Here is a 24,837-nt window from a genome sequence, read left to right as displayed (position 1 = left end):
TTAACACTAACCTTGTAAATGATGGGGCCTCAGTAATGAGTGGAAAGAACACAGGTGTGCAGGCAGGCGTTAAATTTGATGCCCCATTAGCTTTTTATGTTTTCTTTAATGCACATTGTTTAAGTTTAGTATTAGTTGACAGTGTGAAATACATTCCTGAAGCAGACTGGGTTTTTTTTCTTTTTTCCAATAGCTTTATGTTTTTGTTTCTGGTACCAAAAGTGGCTAGAAAGGGAACATTTTTAAGGTCCACCTAGAGAGTTACAAAGGCTGATCACAGTGGGTATGAAGGTACAATGCTTACAGAACAGTGAGGGACAGACTACCTGCCATTGTACGTCTGCTGAAAGAGTTACCTGAGGAAGGAAATGGTGACAGAACTGTAGAGACAAGAGGTCTGTTAGCCTAAATACATCTAAATGTTGTCTTCTTATAACTTTGTTTTGTGTTTGGTGAGGTCAAACATCTGTCTCATATTTTGCCATACCCACAGCTCAGTTTAGTCACAGCTGTTATTGACGCTCTTGTTGAAACACTGATGGTAACACTGGTGGTGCACCTCCAGGCCGTCACGTCACACCAAGCTCTGGCTTAGAGCCTACTATATTTCCACTCCAGTAGTTCAAAGACAGATCAGCACAGACAAGGAATCATTTCAAACTGGTACATTCCTCCAATCACTGACATGCTTCGGTCTGAGAGAAGATTATCATCAGGAAACTGTTATTATGAAAGGTATACAAGCTTTAAATCCCAAATTTTTCCATTTTCTGCACAGTACACACACAGCAACATCAACAATCGGAAATACAGATTCCCCAACTAAAATGAATTCTTGAAAAAAAAAAAAGAGCGACTGTAAAACATAAAAACAAGTTTATTAGAGCTTATCATGAGACGTATAAGGAGCTGTTTCGTGAACTGTTTAAACCGTGCAAAATTGCACTTCCATTACCGTGACCTGCGTCATGTGAGCACAGCTTTTCAGTGCTCACATCTTCTTTAAGGAACACGATGAGTGACAACCGACTCAGCAGTTTGGGGGCATTAAGCACTGAGGCAAGAAGGGCTAGAGCCATGAACCTTGATGATTTTGTGGATGCTTTTAGACATGAAAATGATGGAGCAAAACTGTTTTGAATAAATGTGATGCCAAAAGATGGTTTTGTTTTGCACCAGTAAACACGTAGCATTGAAACTCGTGAAGGTCTCTGTGTGGGGTTTGAAATTTCAAAGTCGTATTTCCAGTGAAATAACTACTGATCAAAGTGATGGTAGAATTTGTTTACTATATTATTCACAGGTATTTGATCCTGACAGATCACTGTTTTATCTCAGGGCCAACACATAGACAGACAACAGTTCACAGTCTTACATGATCCAACACGTGTCTGTCTTTCCTGATCAAGTTTACTCTTAAAGTGAACTCCATTCTTGGAGAGGGAATCTTAAGCTGCTTGTGCTCAGCTCTGCTGAGAATCATTAAAGCGGTGGTTGGGACTTCCAGTCAATTAAATAATCGATTAAAAACAGATTATTATGGATTTCAAAATCTTATTTGGTTTTCATTAGGGGTGCAACGATACTCGTATCGATATTGAACCGTTCGATACAGTGCTTTGGGTTCAGTACGCATATGTATCGAACAATACAACATTTTTTGTTTATTTTATCAACTTTTCTTCTGACGATGCTGTCTGTGTTGAGAGCTCAGTGGATCTGCGTTCGACTACTCCGCCTAGGCTGCACTGTCGAGCGCAGATCCACTGAGCGCAGCGCAAGCTAGCAAGACAGGAGCTAAGCTTGTTGCAACATGGCAAATTGAACCTCCCCCACCCTCATTCAGATCTGGCGCTTGGAACTATTTTGGTTTTCATGTGATGTATGACCCTGAAGGTAAGCCCGTCATGGACAAAAGTAAAACAGTATGTTGGATGTGCCACGCAATGCTCAATTTGTGGGAACTAGTCCGTTAGCGCAGTTAGCTTGTTAACGTGTTGACACCGTCCAGCCCCACGCACGGGCGATCCGCGGTAACTTGTTAACGGAGATTTGCCGCGTTATGGCGTTAATGTCATTTTAACGAGATTAACGCTGACAGCACTAGTGGGAACACAACGAATATGACTGCACATTTACTCCGACATCATCCTAGTGCAAAGACAAGTGGAAGCAGACAAAAACAACAAGCACGCCTGCTACAAACTTTACCCGAGTCATTTAGACAGCCGTTAGCACAGGATTCTCCTTATGGGGACCTGATATGTTTAATATGCTGCTGAGAATATAGCCCAGAAGAAGCGTATAGTATAGCTTTTATTTTGGAAAGAGACATTTCTCTGTAATAAACTCTCTTTTCCAAAGATGAGTGATTTCTCGATCAGATAGATTTATTTTCTTTATTAATTTGTTGTTTCAGCAACATTACATTTAAAAACTGTACTTTCGAGTTAAAATATATATTTATAATTTTAATAAATGACAAATTAAAAAAGCATGAACATTTTTTTGTATCGAAAAAATATTAAACCGTGACACCAAAGTATCGAACCGAATCGAACTGTGAATTTTGTGTATCGTTGCACCCCTAGTTTTCATATATAACTTTTTTCAGTGAAATAAACTTTAATAGCAGGAAATTAACTATGCATATAATTATTTTCTTTCGCTCCTTTTCCCCGTATTTTTCAGGTAACCTATATTTCACAACATCATAATAAAACTGGAAATTCTGTTTCTGCTGATGCCACCCCAATATTTTTAGTGGCCCCCATATGGTTAAGCCTATAAAAAATTGTGGAGGCGCCCCTGCAACAGATCCGTTGGGTAAAGAATAATTTATTGTCCACTGTCAATATTTTATTATTCTCTTTTTACTTTTTATTAAACACTGTGTGTGCACCAGGTCATTTTAATCCCACTTTATAATCTGTTATACTGTGCTATTTATATTACTGTTCCATTTTTCTTTCATTTATAGTTTTTGTAAATTATATCATTTTATTAGTCATTTTAAAAATGTATACATTGTTTATTTTTGCATTTTAATTTAACTCTTTTGTTTTTGTAATATTGCCAAAATGGTTACAGTGTATCTTACTGAATTATATACCACTGGAGAAGTTTGTTGTATGTTGTGTTTAACTTGGATTTTAGCCGTTGTCATAAAGGACTTTCCTAACTTTGGGGGCAAATAAAGTATATATTGTGTTTTTGTTTTTTTCGTACAATATTCATGCGATTGTGAACTGTGCATTCATTAAATCAGTATAGCTTCGCTGGTTGAGGTCACGGGGCTATTAATGAGCGGCAGCTGTCCCACCCAGGGTTAGATAATCCAGTCTGGGACCAGGCTGTGACTTCAGGCTGACGTGCCGCTCCAGCCCAGCCCATCCTGCGATGCAGCGCCGCTGACGCTGTCCGCTCCGCAGTCTGTCGGTGAGAAAACAAGCCTCGCTCCTCCACAGCTGCACATGCGTTTCACCGAGAACAACACCACCGCCGACCCCGGAGACGAGGTTAGTGCATTAAATTGTGATTTTTGTTGTTTTCTTTTGTGAGCGATTTGGTTAGAGGTGCGGAGGGAAAAGGGCTCCGCTCAGCAGCATCGCGTCGGAGGCAGAAAAATGATGCCTAGCTCGGTCAGATCAGGAGGGACGGAAGCTTTCAGACGATGGTCACCCTCAAACCGCTGTGTCGTGTTAGAAGACGCCTTGTTTTTATGGTTAAATGACAGTTTGAGTGGATGGATGTGCCCGTTTGCCTTCTGACGTGATAAACAAAGATTTATTTTAATCGCAGCAGCACAAAGGCAGCGTGGTAACGGTCTAACACATCATCCATGTTCGATCATCTATCCGCGGCTTCGGGGGGGCCTTGGGCTCCGGAGTGAAGGGCGCGATGTTCGGTAATAAACTGCGACTGCTCGGGATCATCTGCACTGGTGACACCAGCGGCCTGCACCGTGCCATCACCATATTGATCCCTTATTAGTAGAAACAACAAGGATACGCGAGCAGCGTCAGCGTAGGAAGATTGTAAAGGGATGACTTCCGCCAAAGATTTACAAAATAAAAGCTTGGCTGAATCGAAGAACTATAAACGTGTACAGCAAACACTATTAAAAGGCAGGATATGTGTATGGGATGGATCAAGAGACAAAAATACAATAAATAAAATATAAAGAAAACAGGATCAGTTCAACTGATAGAAATATGAAGTTTGTATTTTTGAAAAGGAAATGTACCATGTTTAAAAAAAATCAGTGTTTTTGTTTTGTATTGTTCAGATCCATTATTAAAAGGTTCAAGACAGTAAATTCTTGAAGATAAATAGGTGAAAACCTTGCAAATGCTCAGAACTGCAGTAAACATAAATTACACGGAACTAAAACTTGATTTTTATCTACGTTTGATCTGATATGTGATGGATGGACCCATTTTTGCCATAGACCCTACTGAGGTTGGTTACTGATACTCAGAACAAGGCTACATATCCTTAGTATTGATCTGCCCATCCCTACTATGCATCAGAGGTAATGTAGAACACAAGGAAATAGGAGATCTGAAATGTTATCGATGCACTGATCTGAGATTTGGGTCAGATGTCCGCTGGACGCTGACTCAAAAAGACAAGCCAATCTGGTTGTCAGAGCATCGATGGGAAAAAAGGCAAAAAATGAAGTAAACTGTAAATATGTTTTTCAAAACACTCAAGTAACCATAGTGGATTCAGTTTTATGGAGATGCTCTACTGTAGCATGCTCTCTGAGGCTTTTATTTTTTAAGGTTTCTTCCTATTGCTGCTTTTTTTGTGGATTGTTGTTGATCTGTTGAGGTGCATTACATTACATTATGCGACATGGTGGGGATGCAGATAACTCATTTGAAAGGCATTGTTGTGTCACGGTCACATTAATGTATAAGTTTTACCAACTAAATTATTACATAATGAAAGAAAATGCCATAAAGTGATGACACTGATCATTCTCTCAGGGATCACTGTGTGATGTCTTGGTGACATCTTTTCTATTTTGTGGTGTTTTGTTTAACAGGTCAGTTGTTATTTGATTCAGTGATTAACTGAATACTTGTTTTGGACTCCAGATGTTTTGTCTGCATTGTTTATGCAATAATAAGTCATGCAAGATGTTAATACACCAGGTGGTCTGCTTGTCCTGGTGCTCTTTTAGATAACCTGATAATCTCAGGAGGGAAGCAGCGGAAGGGAGAAAGCTCAGCGTGTCTTACGTAATTTATTTTTTCTGCCTTGCTTTCTAATCTCCAGAACCTGAATCCATTTGTTGTTTGCTGTCAGCTTTATGCAGCCCTACTGACCTCTGCAGTTCTCTGTCTCACTTATACTCTCTATTTTCTTTGTTTTTATCAGTATTGTATTTAAAAGAAACTTTTGTTTATTTTGTAGCCTGTACTGTTGTGGGATTACTACGCTCTTCCTGTGGGGCACAGATGATTTTCCTTTTAGGATTATAGCTGTAGTAGTAACAGTTAGACTTAGAAGGCTGTGGTAGTGCTTGTTGCAGGAGCTGTGCTCACATTTTTATTAGTAGTACTAATAATAAAATTAGATACTCGTAAGAAATTTTAAAATACAGGTTTTTTCTGCTGGTTGTGTACATCGATTCAGGTTAGGTACTCGATTAGAGATTATAGAAGTAGATACACAAATATGCAGAACCTGAAATAAAATGTAACAATTTTCTCATGATGAAAGCACTGAAGAGTATTACGACTGCCACTGTTTTTAAAACATTGCCCGAACTGCCCTTACATCCTGCTGCAGCGAAATTTACTGAACTCACTGATTAAAGACAGAAAGAGATCAAGGAAGAGCCGTGAAGATCAGCAGGCTTAGACTGATGCTTATAGCGTCAGAGTATTAACCTAAGTCAACCCGAGGGCCCAAACCGTGTCATTACACTCATACTGAGGTGCAGCTATAGAATCGACATAAGTTTTACAATAGCATTGTGTTTATCTGCTGTTCTTTAAGTTGCACAATATGTTAAAATGTTCCAACTGGCCATTTCCAGCCCATCAACAGGTGATTGTGTAAGCTCTGATTGCTGATAAATATGTTGTGGTGGATATGCTTTTTATTCCAAAGTCACGTGTTTCCAGAACTCTGAGTTTTGGGATTCAAATTGGTTGTTTTGTCTTATGTAAAGTTGTTGTTGACTGTCAGAGCAGCTCACAGTGTTCACAGTGAAAGCCACTTAAAGCAGCAGTGTGTTAGCAAAGCATGAATCTGTGCCGGCTCTGTCTGCGTCACCAGTCAGTGTGAAGGAGGACCTGTGACCGCTGAGCTAATCGTCATGGCATTACAGGACTAAAGCCTCAGCGTAGTGGTCATTTCTCGAAACTGGCGGATTCACTGAGTCAGGGCGATGTGCCTCCTCTCGCTGTTCAGCTGCCTGTCCTCATCTTCAAGTGTGTGTGTGTGTGTGTCTCTCTCTTGTTATGTAACTGAAGGCCTGCTGAGGCCGGATGTGAATAGTTTCTGTGTGTGTGTGTGTGTGTGTGTGTGTGTGTGTGTGTGTGCACACGTGTGGCTTTCCTATGTGTTAGTGTGTGCTGTGATTTGAGCTATGCTAAGTATGTAAAAAAACATGCACAGACGTGACGCCCGTTTCCCAGCGTGTAATCGAGTTTTCCTGAATAGAGGATTTCAGCACTCTGTTATCTGCAGCTGCACTCAGCCACACAAATGCTTGTTTTGGAGACTCTCCAGTTTGTAAAGAATAAAGTTAGTTTTCAAAAACATAATTTGGAAACCTTTTCAAGCCATGCCAGCATCTCCCAGTCATTTTCTATCTGAACCATCTCTTACTGAGCTTCTTTAGCTCATGTTTGTGTAACTCCGTGCTCAGAGTAGACTGTGCTGTTCTTGCTTATTAAGCTCTGCAACCATAACATATAATAATTGGCCTCTCTAAATTTTGTCTGTTTGCAGCTTGAAATGTATATCTAGAGTTGTGAGGTATATTTATCGTAAAAATTGTTGCTTAAAATCAGAATCCATTGTTTTAGAGTGAATCTGTGACAGTAAGCTTGTAACTGAGGCATTTAACCCCCAACAACTCAGCATTTAAAGTCAAGGAAACGTGTTAAGAACTTGATTCTTCAGTGCTGATCAGCCGAGGCCGCGTGTAGCCTCTGCAGGCCTGTCGTGGTTTGGCCTGGAAATGAACCTCCTTGTGATTTTGATGCAACATTTCTGTTAGGGCTTTTGCAAGTGTTCCGCTGATCAGCCGTCTTTTTGTTTAAAGCCTTTGGCTTCCCAGGAAAAGGGCAATACTCAAATTAACAAAGTGCATTTACTAAAGTACTATAATTTAGTAATTTCTGAGGCAGATTTATGACTCCACACAGTTGCATATTGGTAGTGAACTGGGCTTTTGGAGCCAGACGTGACCATAACTTGACCAGAGGGTGGACGGCTAAGCTGTCAGCCAATGCTAACAAGCTAGGTTAGCAAGTTGCAAACATTAAGTTTACTAATTTTCAGATCAATCTATTAGGAATGAGTTGTAAAAAATAACCCTGTGTTCAGTAAATACAAAGGGGGAAATTAACTCTAGAGAACTAAGCTGTTTTTAGTACCAGGCTGTAAACATACTTTTTAAAGCTGTAAAATCAGACATTTTAACACAGGAGTCTGGTGGGATGATTTTCAGAGCCAGCCTCAAGTGGCCGTTAGAAGAATTGCAGTTTTTGGCGTTTATGCTTCAGCTTGGTTATTTTGGCACTTGGGAGCAATGTACAACTCTACAAACCTTCTTTATTTTTTCACATTGCTTTAATTTCAGTTAATTAAACTGTTAGCTCCAACTTGGCTCAGATTAGTCGGTATTGTTTAAAGTACAGGAAAAAGTTGAACAGGTCTGTGCATCACTGATAGTCTTCAGGGAAAAAAGGAATCGTGCACAATTGGAATCAGCAGGCATCATTTAAAAAAATTTAACTAGAACTGGTGAAGAAAATCTATGATCTAATTATGCAACTAATAATAAAATATGCACGTCTTACTTTGAAGCACATTTTACTGATAGTGTTTTTACGCTGAGAAGTCCCTTTTAGTCTTCATAAACCACTGACTGTGTGAAATGACTTTTATTTAAGTAAAACTATGAAACAGAATCACACAGCCGGCCGTGGAAGGAAAGCAAAGCAGAACCAGCACAAAGTGTAAGGACACGGCCACAGTCAGTGTCAGAAAGGAAAATGGCTGTGCACGTCAGATATGCATCTTTCCCTTTTGAAATTTTTGAGTCGAACGTATCAACACAAGCACATGCGATCGTGCACCCACACAGCTTTTGCCCTCCAGCTTATTATGGCAGTTTTGTTCCTTTCATGTCTCTCGGCCTGCAATGCTTCACTGATTTAAAGGCACCCAGACGGCTGTTTGGGAGAGTTGTGAATTTGTGTGCGTGTGTTTATTGCTGAAGCAGATGAATGTTGCCCGCCCTGCTGTGTATTTCATGCTGATTTGTCTGACTGTGAAAGAGCTGCTGGGACACCATCAAAGTACTATGGACATTTTCACTGTGCTGCTGAGAAGAATGGAAGGGTGACATGTAAGCAAAATCATTCAGTGTGAAAGCGGCAAGACTGTCTTAGCTTATTTGACAAAAATCTCAGCATTTTCCTTTTAACTACATTTGATTTTTTTTTTAAAAAAGAGCTTGAGTGAAGCAATGCATTAATCTAACTTTTTCCCACTCTTATATAATATCAATAGGTTGGCTTTGGATATCTGCTGATGTGGATTACTGATCAGTGACTGTTCGGGAGTCACTGAGAATCATTTATGTTTAAGGATTGATTTGAACTTTACTTTCCTAACTTTGTAAAATCAAATTGAGTAAATGCTTAATCCTTGAATGGTAACAGTTGGACCAGGATTAAAAAAATGAGTTTATAAACTGTTACTTCACAACTGTTAAACTCAAAATATTGCAAGAAAGAAAGGAAAAGTTGTTAGTGTTTCAGGGACGACCTCTGACCTCTGCGCTATGTTAGCATTGAGGAAGCTCCTGCTTCTCCTGCTGCAACAACATTTGTCTTAGTTAATAAAGAACAACAGCTGTGTGGCAGGTTGCAGAACACAGGGGGGAATGGAAAGGGAACCTTTTTTGCCGGCTGTTCTAAGTAAGTCCAAAAGCAATTGGCAAGGTGATCACAAACCAGGAGACACACAACAAGGACTACAGGAACTATGGAGCAGGGAAGCACACAGCTCTCAGAGACGACACTACAATGAGTAAGGGGAGACTGGGACAATACATACACAAGGCCGTGGGAAATACAACGGGAACTAATCAGGGATAATGAGACAAGGGAAGCTAAACTCAATACAAGACAAAACTACCAAAATAAAACTGGAAGTAACCAATAAAAATCACTGAACACAGAGATGGTGATAACTATTGCATTTGTTAAACTGATTTGCATTACATTAGACTGCTGATTGATTGTGAATGAATGATATTGTTTTATGATGCATTATACTGCTGAGTTATAAGAAATACTGTTCGCAGAAAGTCATCGCCTTATTTGTCTGATTAGAAGAGAACAGAACATACTGGAGTTTTCTGCCCCATCTCAGCAGGAGCAGATAAACAGGGAGCCAAGGTCGTAGCTTAGGCGCTGTGTGAGAGAAAGAATGTGAATGTTTAGGCTTTTATGATTAGGTGGGGGCCACTAGAGGCTATAAGAGTTTGATCAATGCTCCACCATTTTGAGATCTGATGCTGTCTGCGTACGGTGTCCGTCTCCCACGCGTGTGATCATTAAAATCATCGTTTGACTCAACCCGGCCGGACCAGTGTTGTTATTTTGGTTTTTCCTCTTGTATCCATCCCCAATATTTGAATCTGTAACAAGACTCAACAGGAGACAAAGGGAAGCTGGGGGTAAACGCAAACTCCAGGAATGAAAAATCAAAGAAGTACAACAGAAAGAAGACTGCAAGAGGAGGTGAAAGCAAAACCTGAGAATAGAAACACCAAGAAACATAGAAAATGTAAATAAACAAAACTCAAAGCCAACTCGACAAATAAAGCTGACTGGCTTGTTATCAGAATACCTTATTCAGCTTTTTGAGTCAGGACCAGACAGATATGTGATCCAGATGGAGGCTCAGAGCGAAGTGAAGTAAAACCACAGTTAAAGTTTTAAAAACATTTATTAAAGTAAATCCTTCTGGTTCTACTTACAAGTTTATCTTATACGTTTTTCTTACTGGCACTGAATCGATTGTTGGCCACGTAAAATAAAAGCACTGCTGGATTGTAATAGGTGATCTCAGTGAAACCATATACAGTCAGTCTCAGTTGGATACGGAAGGGAAGAGAGAGATTGAAGGGAGATTATGAGAGAGGCAGAAGTAAAGGAAAGATGTGTTACACTGCAGTGCAATATGGAGGCGAAGCAGAAAGGGTAGCCGAGCAGGGATTTAGTGCAAGTGAAGTGGGGGGGGATAAATGAGAGAAAGCAATAACGTGTCAGAAGAAGATGGGGAACAGAGTGAGAGGGGTTTGGATGTGGACCAGAGGAGGAGGAGAGGAGCAAGAAGGACAAAGTCAGCACAGTGTGAGGAGGTCGAGAGGAACGGAGGTGAGATGGCTGGAAGCAGAACTGCAGCGCTGCATTTTCAAACATGCTTTGCAAGTCATACTGATAAAACCTGGTGTCATGTTCACAGCTGGTTACATCTGTGTTTGACACGTCACGGTGTCACATGTTGTTCATGCAGGCTCATGCTCACGCTGTCAGGCTTTGTGGGAACTTAAATACCTGTTATGACAAGTCTTTGAAGTAATCTGTGGCTCAACCTGTTCAATATAACAACCAGCAAAAAGCCCACCTGCATTTAATCATTTTCCGAGGGTGTGTTTGTGAGAAAAGCAGTTACTTAAAATAAAAGAAAGTTTCCTGTGTCATGTGACACACGGTGAAGATCTTTGTCTGCTATCTTATCTGCAAAAAAGGATAAAATATCCTCATCTGGACAAGTTTGAATTCAGTATGATGATGGTTTTTGTCAGGTTAGATAAAACTGAATAGGTTGGTCATTAAAACAAGAAGATATTTGTCACGTGGCACAATAATGAAAGATAATGATCCTCGAGTGGTTAGGCAGCGGGGAGGGAAACCTCCTTAACTCTGTGAGAAAACCGGTGTTTCTGTTTCATGTATTGAAATTTAATGTGTTTTATGGACAATAAATTGCATTTTTAATTGAAAGTTGGGAGCGATTAGCAGCCAGAACTGCACTGATGTGCTGTAATTCTTAGTGCAGGTATCACTTTTCTTCATCTGTTCAGAGATGTGCATATCTTGGTTATCATGATCAGTTACTGTCACCTCTATCAGCTCAATTTCAATTCAGTTCAGTTTTATTTATATAGCAGCAAATCATAACAACAATTTCCTCAAGGCGCTTTGTATTGTAAATTAAAGACGCTACAATGATAAAGGCATTTGAATGTGACTGGGGTAGCAGAGGGATGACTGCATTTTATTTGATTTACAGATTGATGGATTCCTCTATTACAGCAGCAGAAGTAATAAACAATACTATGCTCAATACAGCAGAATAGTGCCATAAAATAGAGTAAATATCTCAAAAGGAACCACATAAAAAAATTAATTAAAAGAGAAAAAAGCTCAATAAAATTAATGATGCTTAGTAGAAATAGAATAGAGCTGAAGCAATAATAAATTTGGCTATAAAGGCCGTCATGCTGGGGATTCTGTGATAAAGCAGTAAAGAGGAGTCCTGTGGGACAGCAACACCTTCATGTGTTTTTGTGGCAGTGGAGCTAAACATACAGGATCAATAGGACGACCGATTTTTGCTGTGTCAACAGGTAGCATCCCCCCCTCCCCCCACCCCTCAGTTCCATGTAGTGCAGTGAACTCTGCTAAATAGATCAATAGATGGTAAATCAAATCAAAAACGTGGAATATGAATTGAAACAATGCAATTATTCAGAAATCTCAAACTCTTTTTTTTACAGTAGAACGTAGACACGGTGAGACGTATCGTGGCAGCGACACGTCTCAGAAAAATGTGCAGCATCACGTCTTTATCAAAGATTTACAAATGACAGCATTCTGTTTTTATGCTCTATTTTCAGTGTCCTGATTTTTTTGGAACTGGGGTTGTATGTATGTAACTGATTAGCTCTCTTGAGTTAGCCACACTTGAAGCAACACTTGTCTGTGTGTATTATGGAGGAGACTGAAACATCATCCACAGTCTGTGTATCCTCATAACTTTCATGGTCTCTTGAATACTTTGTGGTCCCCTTATTGGAGAATTGGCATCACAAGCAAAACATTGAATTAAATCAAAAGTTGTGCATGTTAACATCAGTGCAAGCTTAAACTGACAACACAGGTGTAAAACTGAGCCTGTGCAGCCCCCCCCCCCCCCCCCCCCCCCCCCCCCCCCCGGCCTTTATTCCAGCACCAGTCGAGCCGCAGATAAGATGGATGTGATTATTTGTTAGAACAGTAGAACCCCTTGTTATCCTTCTCTCATACAGGTATAATGTTCTAGTTTTGAGTTAGTATGGTAGGAATTCATGACTGTTTGACTTTTGGAACACATCCTTCTTTGTGTTTTTGTTCCCGGCAGCTGGTTGGACTTGGTGGAACATTTCCACGCTGAATACGTGACTCAGTGTACTGTGACTAGGTCACTTCCCGCTTGTTTTCTATTTTTCTCCTTTTAGTTATCTGTGTGGATGTTTTACATATTCTTTCTTCCTGAGTAGCAGATAAACCTTTTGTTACTCGTCGAGTTCAGCGCAGCGGTAAAACGGCCTCAAAGTTCCAAGAACCCTTCAAGGTTGTTTAGTTGCAGCATTCCTCGCTTTTAGCTCTTCCTGTCTTTTTGTCTGGCTCTATTTTGCTTTGTGACGGCGAATGTGTGCAGCAGACAAAAGATCCATTCAGTTGCTCTGCAGAGAGAAACACTGATTGATAACTCGGCACCAAGACAGCTACAGACTGTTGCAGGAGATGAGAGCGAAGCAGGGACTGTCTGAAAAAGAGAAACATTTGTTTTCTGTGACAGTGTTTGTTTTTGTTTGTTTGTTTGTTTGTTTTTTCCACAACGAGCCAACAAATCATAGATGCAGGATGTGTAACATGTAATGCAATCGTGCTGTTGCTCTGATGGTTGTTGGTAAGTTTAGTTATTTTTCTTGGCTGTATGTGGAAAGAAACTGATCGTATACATTCATCTATGAATTTTGTAATGTTTAATAGAAATTCCATTTACGAAGGAAAAAACAAATTAGTCTTTATTTTGGAGCAAATTCAACTTTTCAACATGTTTTTTTTGTTTGTTTGTTTTTTCTTTATCGGACCTGACTGGTGATTCTACACATGTAGTTCTTAGTAACTGCAGTAAAACTACAGCTATGGTTGCTTTCCCATTCATTTAAATTAGCTGCAGAGGCAGTACAGGTATAGGTGGTGTACAGCAGCTCATTTCAGTTCATTCTTTGTACCGTTTTGTATTAGCAGGGTGCTTTATTTTCAATTGTTCTGCATCCTCCAGCCATTTAATTATACTTCTAAGACATTAAATTATTCATTTAATACGTTTTTTCTTTCTTAAAAAATATATGTACATTTTAGTACACGTGTGTGTGTGTGTGTGTGTGTGTGTGTGTGTGTGTGTGTGTGTATATATATATATACTAAAGATGTGAATTTGAGTTTGTTTGTAAGTAAATTTGTTTTTACGTTTTTAAGCAGTTTTGATACAGGCCAGGTTAAATTCGACGTTTTATTATTTTTTTTTTCTGAATCTACCTGAATCTGTTGTCTGTCTTGACTTCTTCACAGAAACAAGTTGTCACCTGCTTGTGTTTTATTGCAATAAATATGTGTCCTGCTGTGCGTGGACTTCATCCATCCTCATAATTGCTGTTGCGTCTGGCTGTGCTGTCTCTGCCCGTCGAGGGTGTGCCGTCACTCGGATGCACCCCTCCTGGGCTTAGACTCATTCCTGGAAGTACAGCCCCAATGATTTAAGAGGGAGGATGTCCTTTGTTACAGCTTTGCTTTCCTTTTCCTCTCGTGTTTCATAAATAGGTCAGTTTCCCACCCTAGTTAGCATCTAAGCTATGCTGTTAATGCTTTCTGAGGAACCCATTAAGGACGTAGTTGTAGAGAAAGATAATAATGGAATTGATTTTTAACAAGAACCTTTTACTAATCCGTAGTTATCAGAGTGTCAGAGACCAAAAATCGACTTTTTTTTGTTCTCCATTATTATCACATTACTGATTAACTGTGTTTCATGGCAAAAAAACCTCTAATAATACGGCAGTACGGCTCCTTCCTCACACGATCCTAAGTGTTTGTCACGGTACTGGGTCACGGACTCAGTGCTTTGTGTTTATTGGTGAACTGATAATTCTAGCTATAATTATTATGACTTCTGGTTTTCTGCTAATGTTACATCTTTAGTCCTTGGGTTGTGGTTTCTGTTTTGTATCATCTCTGTGGTTCAGGTTCCTGTGTTTCCACGTCTTAGTGTCTAGTCTGCGTCTTAGTGCTTTGTCTTAGTTTCCTGTTTTACTTTGGTAGTCCTTGTCCCATGGTTATGGTTTCAGTTCTGCTTCCCCGTGTCTCGTCATTATCCCAGCAGTGTTTCCCTCCTGTCTCCCATTCCCTGATTACGCCAGTATGTATTTAAGCCCTGTGTTTTTTCCCTGCCCGTTGTCGCGTCCTCTGCGTTAGTTGTGTATTCCTCAGTCCATGGGTGTAACTTTGTGCTGAACATTGGGGTGGGGGTGGGTGTCAAGATCTCTGTCTAATTAAATAAATCTGGGTAAATTCCCAGATGATTAAACATGCAGCTATTTTGCTCGTAATACCTGAAATGAGTAAAGAAAATCAACAGCCTATTTATGCAAGATAATTCATAGTTTTATTGGGGGGGGGTTATATTGGCTGTGTCTGACTATTGTGGGGGTCATAACTCCCCTAACCCCCCTGGAAATTACGCCCCTGCCTCAGTCGTCATGTTTTGTCAGGTTATGTCACGCCACGTCATGAACTCCTGGTTTAGATCATCCTTCCTAGTTTGAATGTTGTTTTTTGTTTCTAGTGCTCATGTCTTGTGTTTCTTTTTCGTTTTCTGCCAGTGAATAAAAACTGTCGCCTTGAGTTAAATATTCCGTCTTGAGTCCTGCGCGTGGGTCCAACCACTGCCTGCCACACAGCTCACTTTGACAGTGTTACTGTCAAAGTGGGCAGTTGTTTCTTTAAGCCACCATTCCATTTAGTTTGACTTCTCTTTAATTCCTATTTTATTACAGTAAATATCAGGGATGCTGTTGAGTTTTATCCAGTCTGAACACTGAAACATGATCATGAAGTTACAGGAAGTCTTTGGTGCCCTCAGCTGATTTGGCATTTAGTTATGTTTACTCTGCTGTAGGACTTTGGTTAGGTCTCAGTACTAAAAGGCAACTATGTTCATCAGCAAATTTACCTGTTGGAACATTTAGCTAAATGATGCTAAAACACTGCACAGTATAGGAAAATAGCACTGTGGGTATAAAATGCTGTGAATCTGAAGGTGCTGTGTTTATTTTGTCTTGTGTATTTTCAGGCTCATGACAGATTTGGAGACTAGTTGGGTGAATAAAAACACTAACAATCCGATGCTGCTGATTTCAGAATGATATTCTGGTCGCCTCATCAGGTTTAACTGGGTTTAGACTGTTTAAGCATCAACAGTAGGACGTCCTGAGAGAACTCGACCTTTCTGGATGAATTCAGGTTCTTATGTAAGCAGGTATTGTGTTGGAAGTAAAGAGAGACGAAGAAAAGAAATACTTTCTCATGCTGCCCCTCGTGGAGCAGGGCTCTATCTGATTGGGTGGCATTGTAGCTAGGGTTTCTGATGTTGCATGGGAAATGGATTTCGATTGGCCAAACACAGCCTCTTTGTTCTTCTTAACCCGTTATCTGATCAGATGTGCTGCAGTCTGGTAATAACACAGAATTCAGTCATGCTGCTGCTGCTGTTGTTGGCTTGTGTGAGGCTGGTTGTGCATGTTTTCTTAAGAAAAGTGTGCAGAAGCTTTCTCTGCACTGTATTGTGCTCTTTGTTGCAAAGGCTGCATAAAGGCTGAACAGTTTTAGATTAACTTTTTCACTTGTAGGACCGTTATTTATATTTGTCAGGGTGGAACTGTTGCAGTTATGTAACTGCATGGGTATGGGTGCCCCATAGAAATGCCAAAAAGATAAATGTGGTGGTTAATGCAGCATAATGAGCATTCACCGGACGTATTCACTGTTCACTCTGTCATTTCTGCGTGTGCCTGAATAGCTGAATAGCTTGGCAGCCTGCATACATTTGTCAATCTTTTAAGAGGCAGTTTTGAGACAAGCGTCACACAGCGCCGTTTCATTGCTGCTGATTGATGTATCATAAATATCACACAGTAGATTTAAAAAGGCTTAACTTGTGGGTTTGTGCCTAGATGTCTTCACAACATAGCTGTTGATACTTCGATTTTTAAATGATTTTTATAAAGACACATGCATTAAATTAATGTAAGAGATTTTATATCATTTGCTTTTAACTGATTCTATGTCAGTTTAAAAAAATTTCCACAGTAAATTCGATTTGCAAAAAATTAATTTCTGTATGAATGAAAGGTGAAACGTGGCTTATACTGAAAAATGCTTTGACATAATGTTTTTCCTCATAGCTGTTTTGTCAGTATCAGTCATCCCTACAAACACTTTAATCCTTTAATCCTCAGATTGTCTTTATTAATCATCAAAAGGAAACATATTTGTCACAGTTTTTCAGAAATTGATATCTGTAAAATCACTAAAGGATTCAGGAAAGCGGTGAGACTGTGGACTGTCATCTTGCACAGTCGAAGCAGATGATATCACACTCTGTTACCTGGCTCATGAGGTGAGGGTTCTAAACAACAACCAGGATGTTGTGTGAAAAGTCCCCGGTGAACACAGCAGAGAGGCCGAGTGTGTTTCTGTGTTGCAAAGCAATAGATAATTGTTATTATTTGATTTTATTTTAAATTATTTTTGGTTTAACAGGCAGAGGCCCCTTTGACCAGTTAAATATAAATGCTCGTTAGGCTCCTGTAAAAGTAGCTATTCAGTGTTTTAAGATAATGAGCAGCTTTTATTTTCCTTAGCATGAATTCTGATGTGAAAACTACAGTAAGGAGGACTCATCAGAACTGTTGCTTGTTACTGTAGCTACAATCAAAATCTCACTGGTGAAAGTCCAACAAGTGTCTTTAATCAAATTATGTTTTAATTTTCACAAATTAAACGTGAAAAATGTGATTTCACCACCACCCAAACAGAATCTGTCTGCATGCAGTTCATATATTTCACCACAATCTTTGCTGATTTCTTGTAAGTTGCAGACGATCAATAACAGCTGCAGCATGCAGGGGTGAGTCTAAAGAGGAACACGGCATTTTTTACTAATTATTTTGCACCTTTTAGATTATTAAACAGAAAATGTAATAGAAATACAATTATTGCTTCAGCTACTGAGCAGTATGTAAAGTAAAATTAGTTTAGTTCTGTTCAGAGACTAGATTAATCCACAAAGTTGGTGACAGTGGGAAGGAAGAACTCCCTTTTTAACAGGAAGAACTCTGGGGAAAAACAGGCTTAGAAGACTGATATATTTCATCACCGCTGCTTTCAGCAGTGAAATCCTGTTGTTATATGATGACAAAGAAGCCACAATGAGGCTTTTAACGCCCGCCTCCAAAGCAGACAACCCCAACTAAACCTGGGTCCCTCCATCTTTTTGTTTTTAGAACTGAACAGGCTTCTTGTTTGAGAGATGAAATGTCTTCACACACGTGCAGAAGTCCAGGCACCGTCTTTTTCACACTCTTAGGAGTAGAAAAGAGATTCCTCACATGAATAGATCAATACTCACATGGGCTGCTCACCTAAAGTTCATCATCTTCACAAGAATTCACAGCAACAGGTGATATGAACGAGACGGCTGTCTAATCTGAGGACACATTACACAGTCTCGCCTACCTAACCCTGCAGATTATCTTATAAAACCAATTGGCTTTCCCTAACCTCGCCAGGAGTCTTTAACTGAGCATAGAGTCATTATTGTGACTCTGCTAACAGGAACCAGTGACAGCCTCAGATACATTGAAGGCTTCTTGGACCTGATACGTACATTATATGCAGAGATATGTGGAGTCTTGTGATCCCGCTGATATAATAATGGAAGAAAGGAGCAGATTCTATGATGTTGTATACTTCACTTACCTTTCTGTTCCACATGAGTGTTTGTATTCAACACTTAAAGAGAATACGCTGCAAGAAGATTAGACTTATTCTTTGGTGGTTTGTTGCGTCAGGTGTCTTTGTGTCGTCTCTGTTATGTAACAACAGGACATCACGTTGCTAAGCGTAGTAGTAATGAGATGTCAGGCTTCTTCTGATTCTTACCACACAAACAAAACAAAATGCACTTTTCTGTTTGAAACGCACATAAAAGTGCATGATGAGTGTGTTTCATACGATACGCCGATTGAAAATCGTTCTTATATTAGCCCGTCAAGAAAAGGAAAATTACATGAATGAAACTGTTTATGATAAAATGAAAAGCTGTGAAGATTTTTAGTGTAGTGCTGTAATGGTTTAGCTTAGGCTTTGGTTCAGAGCGGCAGCTAAGAAACGTTTTATTCTCTGTTTCAGTCACTACAATTAATTTATGGCAAGTAGTCACAAAACAGGTATTTTTAATTAATGATGCCCTAAACAAGCAACCGATGGTTTATATTTTCTGTCAGTCAGCTTCTTCTGATGGTCTGTGTGGTTTTGGTGACTCAGCGATTATAACTCGACTCTTCGCTGTGATTTTGAAATGCAGTGAGGTGAACGTGGGCTCAGATCTTGGTCTATGTTGTTTGTTTACTTTGCTGTTTAATCCAGGAGGAATTTAAAGGCTTTTCCATCCTTCGCTATCACATGAAAGACAACTTCCACCCAGGCAGGTGCAGGTACACATTCACTGTGGGGGGTTTTCACACCGTGACGAACAATAGTTTCCTTCCTGCTATAATTTATCAGTTCAAGATACTAAAAAAGAAAAGTCAGAAAATGTCATGTTTTATACCTGCAGCACAGGTTAGTGGGAACCCATCACTTCTTTGTTCACAGCTTTGAGATAAATAGGTTGAGCTCCACTTGAGGTGAAATCAGAGTCCATCCCGACAGCAAATACCTCTGTTTAAAAGGTCAGATATCAAGAGAAGCATCACAGTTATTGCAGTGCCACCAAGTAAACCTGCCGCACTGTGCGAACACGTAGCTGTAGAGCTGCTGTGTGTCGCCTCGTTTGGCCTTTGTGTTTTCTTTCACTGCAAAACTGACGAAGAAGCCTTTGCCTCCATCGTGATCGTGAAGCTCTCACCAGCATTTATATCTTCATCTTCTTATCCATGCGACTGTTAGCAGTGCAGCTTTCCAATATGCTAAAATGTGGCTTTTGCTTTTATCTTCAGATCTGATTTCCCACTTTTTTTAGTCACAGATGCACTTAATCTGAGATTACGTACAGTACATATCAGTCTGGACTACACAAAGGATAGAAAGGTGGTTTATGAAGCATTTCTACATAACTTGAGTAGAAAAATCATATAAACAAATGATGGAGAAGCTTCCCAGCGTCTGAAATGATAAAGAGCATTAAAGCCTGTGTGAAATGTTGTTACTGCAAATAGAGCTGCATTTTACTTCCTCTGGGGAGGAAGTGGGAATCTGATGGAAAAATGACTTTCAGTATATTTATTCATCTCAGTGCGGTGAGACTAGCATGAGGAAATACATTATTTTTTTTATTAATTTTCTGTAATGACACCTAATTTGGGAGTTACATGTATTGACATATAAAGACACCTTTATCTATAAAGTTTCATCAGCATGAACGCTGCTGGGCTGTAATTGAAAAATGACAGACTTGATGCAGTGCAAGGTAGTGCATACTTACCTGCAAACAAAAGCAAAGTAATAATTTTTTTCCTTATTTAAAGATAAATTACATGCTAGGTAAATGTGTGTTTGCACCAACAAATATAATCTGACAGCAAGAAGATGTGAGGGCCTCGTGGAGATTTGATCGTTTGAGGGGCAAGAGAAGGATGAAGGCTCAATCCTGTGTCTGTTATTTAGGGTGTGATGTGAATAAGGATGAGATCATAGTCCTGTTTAAGAGTCAGCTGTTTGGTGTGTTACTGGCTCCCACTGTTTCCACTTCATGTGTTTCTGACTCAACCTGCTCACTGGAGTCATACTTGGTTGTAATTCTCTACAGTTACTGAAGCTGTTTTAATAGGATTACTTTACATTACTAAAGTTTATTAAATGTTTTGGGAGACTCGCTGATCATTGGTGGAAACAACTGTTCATTGTGTTTTGTAGTTCCAGAACTCTATTTTCTCTTTGTTACTACATTTTTAACAAGTATGGTTGCAGTGGAGGATGCTGTCGAGTTTTTGGAGTAAAAACCACATTAGGACTATTAATTTGATCGTCTGTGCATGGTTTTTGACCTTTTGTAATGCAGCTCTGGATTCCCGTTACCTTCTCCTGAAAGTCTGTCATGTGGGGAAGAAAGAAAAAATTGCTAATAGAAGTTAGATTTTTACTTATTAAACTAAAAGGGACAGACAAGCTCCTATCACAGTGAAAAGAAAGAGACAGCAAAACCTAGAAGCTGATCACTAAAAGAGCAAATCAAGAAGGTTAAATGATTAAAAACACCCTCGTCTTCACTGAGCAGGATTTAGCAGTCAGCAGCAGACTGCAGAGTCGCTCTGGCTCTCCTCCCTCTGGCCTTAAGTACTCCTGGTCTAATTGCAGACTACAGACATTTGCTCAGAAAGGAGGCTGAAGAGAAGAAAGCAAGACATGCAGGAACTACCCCTGAGTTCAACCAACCCAAAACAAAGACTATTGCAGAGCTGCTTTACACAGTGCTCACTGTTTTCATGCAGCTGACTTTGTTCTTACATTATGTCCTTTATTTTTCTCATGTGTAACATTAGTTAAGCTAGCACACACTTTACTAGAAGAAAAGTGGCTTGAGAACAAATAAACACACTCCTCATCTGTTCCTGTTGTTTCATAAATTACCCGAACATTAAAGTTTAAACACAGTATGACCTCAGGTATGTGAGCCCTGTTAGCTGTGTTAGGATGCTCCTGTTGCTGGGTGGATGCTTCCAAAAAAGACTAAAAGTAAACACAGAATCTAAAGTTTTTCAGTTATGGGGAGTTCATAAAGACTCTTGTTTGCTTTGGGAAAGGAAAACTTCACTCACTGGTTTGTTATTGGTTTCCCTGGAGGGGCTTTACAGTGATTGGTTTTGGGACTTTGGGGTTAGCTGATCCCATGTATTACAAGCTAATGAAAGCTCTGATGCTCCTTCAAGGACGAGTTTTTTGTAAATGATTGTGCGTTATCCTGTGGTTTAAGCCATTCGATACTTTAACTGTACTTATATTGTATGGTATACCAGTATTATGGTATGCTGTAAATACTATATGGTAACTTTACAGAAATATGTGATTTCTTTTAAACTTCTGTGCAAGATGCAACAACGCACTAACAGTAAGGGCCAAGTCTTCAGCTAAGAAAACCATATGTCGTTTATTTATTCATTAATCTGAGAGAACTGAAATGCAGTTTGTGAAGGGCAGGAGAAAATTTGTGCCTCGAGACACTGAAAGGGACATTTTAACAGTTTGTTTTACTCAAACTGAAAGCTCATTGCTGTGGTTTCCATTTTATCTCAACCATTCGGCCAAGAAATTGCTCAAGAAAGAAGAAACATCTTTGGAATAGAAGTTGATTTATCACATTATACCTGGGCAGATTGTCCGTGGATATCTTGATGGTGTCAGATATGAGGACAGAATATCACCATAATATTGGTGGAGCTGCTAGTAAAAAGCATGCAGCTGGCTGCGGTACATAGGATACCAGGACTTTGGTGGACTAACTGCCTCTGATATTACTTACTAACTGAAAAACTCTGCTCTGATGTCCCGTGTTTAACAAGGACACCAATAAAACAAAATATGAGCTGGAAAAAAAGGTTGTTTGTGGTCTAATAAGTTATGATTTTATCTAACACCGTTTCACTGACTTTTTTTACAACCTTGTAGCCTCAACCCCTGTGTGTGCGCGTGCGTGTATTTGCCTGCGTTCCTAACTTCTTTTGTCTTTGTGTTTTCCAGATGTATCACTCTGACCATGGTGTAGACTTCCCTGACCTCTCCTTCCAAATTCCTGGCTGCCCTGCAGAGAGAGGCCCAGCAAACAGAGTGTGAATACAACTGCCAACACACCTCGTTTCAGCCTCCCCCCTCACCCGTACAGGGCCTCGCTCAGCTGCTGCAGCTCCAGTCCCTCCCTCGCTCCTCATAGGCCATGGACAGCCCTCCTAAACTGTCTGGTGAGACGCTGATTGTGCACCACATTCCCCTGGTGCACTGTCAGGTGTCGAGTAGGCGGCAGGGTGGCTGCGGGAGCTCAATGAAGAGGACCAACCCTTTTAGCCCACCAGAGAACCTGGGCTTGAGTCGCACCACTTCCCTTCCGGAGAGAGACGTCCTCCAGAGAGAAGCTCTCCTCTACAGCAGCCTGATCCAGACCTCTAGTGGCTCCTGGTCCTCCCACAATGGAGGAAGAGAAAGAAAGGGTGGCGGGAGAGGCGGCAGCACAGCCAGCGATGATTCATCATTTGCCTCGAGCAATTCGGAGGACCAGCTGATTACAGCGCACACATTACCCAGAGCCAAACCGAGGAACAGGAATCCATTCCGTCACAATCCTTTTCTGCTGAATACCGAAGAGGACGAGGATGACGAAGGGGAAGAAGATGACGGTGACAACCTCAGTGGTTACCTTGAAGACTCTTCCTTTCACCTTCACAGTGACGCTCACTCTGCTCTCAATGACGGTTTGACTTCCTTCCATTTGCATGACCTTGGTTTTGCTCCCCAGCCCTTCCTCCTTCACAGCTCAGTGGGAGGAAGTAGCGGGGAGTCCCTGAGAGGTGGCGCCTCGGATCTTTCAAACCACCTAGAAGACCTCGAAATTTTGGAACTTGCCAGTCAACGGCGCCATGGAAGCAGTGGCTCCAACATGTCGATGGACTGCGGAGATCAAGATTGGGGTGATGATGACGAAGAAGACGAAGATCATCCGATGAGGTGTGGGAGAAGCAGCAAGACAGGCTCCTACTCTTCCAGCTCTTCCACCCAGCACTGCTCCTGCTGTACTCTCTCCCAGAATTACCCTCGGCACTTCCCCGAGGCGTTCTCCGAGCCGTTCTTAGAGTGCCAGCAAGGCTACGGCAGCGACTCCTCCTGCAACAGCTCCGATGGTGTGCTCGTCAACTTCAGTGCCATCTACAACAAGATGAACAACAGCGTCCCAGAGAAGCCACCAGTCTCCGGTCCCACCAACCTCAACAGCTCCACCGACCACTCCTGCACCTCATCTGCTTCCGATCTACCAGGAAACCGAGACTCAACTGGAGGGGCTTTCTATTTGGACCTTCACACTTCTCCAACCGAACCTCCCCTATCTCAACAACTTGGAAACACATTCCCTCTCATCCGTGAACCACGCCTGTCCTCTTCCTCCACCTGTTCCTGCTCAGTGGAGCACCAGGGGGCTCTTGACCTCGATGCCAACTGCAACTCCTACCACCCTCCTCACGCAGGGTCCTCTGGCGACCTCGCTTCTTGTCTCCAGAGTCAGGCACGACTGGTCGTCGCCACCCAGAACTACTACAAACTGGTCACGTGCGACCTTTCATCGCAGTCGTCCCCGAGTCCCGCGGGCTCCTCGGTTCACAGTTGCTCAGACGAACACAGCAAAGGCAGCCCCACCCCGACTCAGCCGAGTGAGTACTTCCTCTTCAGGCAGCAAACTTACGAGGAAGGAGTGGAGGAAGAGGATGAAGAGGGAGAGACATCTAGGGTGAGTGGAGAATCCGGCCTCTGTAGTTTTAACAGTTTCTAATCCATTTCAGGATACAGTGCATGCAAAGGTCCACACGAGAGTGGAAATGCAGTCCACTAGAAGTGCAAACAAAGGGTCAAAGTTCATCAGCTATTTTGTGATGTAAAATTGTAACACTGACAAAACTAAAATGTCATATTGGGTTCCATATGATATAATATGATTATAATCGAATATGATCAGTGACAGTTTTGTTTTCCTATTTATTATGTGTAAACGTAAATACACTGATTTACTGAATAACTGCAGCACTTAACTGTGAATAAGGATTTATGATGATAACGAATCTATAATCCAAGTCGAATGTAAAAGATCTAGTCTTTGATTTATCCTCCACTGAATCTGTGTTTGATGTTTTTAGTTAAGTAAAGCTCAGTTTAATTACGTTACACAAACAAGTGATTATGATGTAATGTTTATTAATTGTCTCTCTCCCCTCCAACTGGTTGTGGCAGATAGCTGCACCTTCTCAGTCTTGTTCTGCTGGAGGTTTCTTCCTGTTAAAGGGGAGTTTTTCCTTCCCACTGTCGCCAAAGTGCTGCTCATAGGGGGTCGTCTGATTGTTGGGGTTGTAAAGGCTTTGAACTTATAATATGAAGCACTTCGTGGTGACTGTTGTTGTTATTTATGTAGCTAAAACTAAATTGGATTGGTCAGTGAAGCAAGACCAAATCAACAACAGAGACAGAAATTACATCTGACTCAACAGAA

At 40.7% G+C, this 24,837-nt stretch overlaps 1 protein-coding gene across 5 annotated transcripts in view; it reads left to right on the top strand.

Annotated features, from left to right (window-relative positions):
• The first annotated feature begins 3,367 nt into the window (after nt 1–3,367).
• rusc2 (RUN and SH3 domain containing 2) overlaps nt 3,368–24,837 on the top strand; it is a 40,314-nt gene continuing 18,844 nt past the window's right edge. For 4 of the 5 annotated variants that reach the window (XM_084945516.1, XM_084945519.1, XM_084945517.1 and 1 more), the window contains exons 1-2: nt 3,369–3,518; nt 22,332–24,084. In XM_084945516.1, the coding sequence (XP_084801642.1) occupies nt 22,525–24,084 (1,560 nt within the window). In that variant the 5' untranslated portion in view covers nt 3,369–3,518; nt 22,332–22,524. Of the gene's footprint in view, nt 3,519–22,331; nt 24,085–24,837 lie in introns of all 5 variants that reach the window. The other variant, XM_084945518.1, reaches the window with a different exon arrangement.

This window comes from Perissodus microlepis, chromosome 12 (assembly GCF_051167445.1).
Source record: "Perissodus microlepis isolate ML-2025 ecotype Zambia chromosome 12, ASM5116744v1, whole genome shotgun sequence".
In the NCBI taxonomy this organism is placed as follows: Eukaryota; Metazoa; Chordata; class Actinopteri; order Cichliformes; family Cichlidae; genus Perissodus; species Perissodus microlepis.
This window is presented reverse-complemented; position numbering and strand designations above follow the sequence as displayed.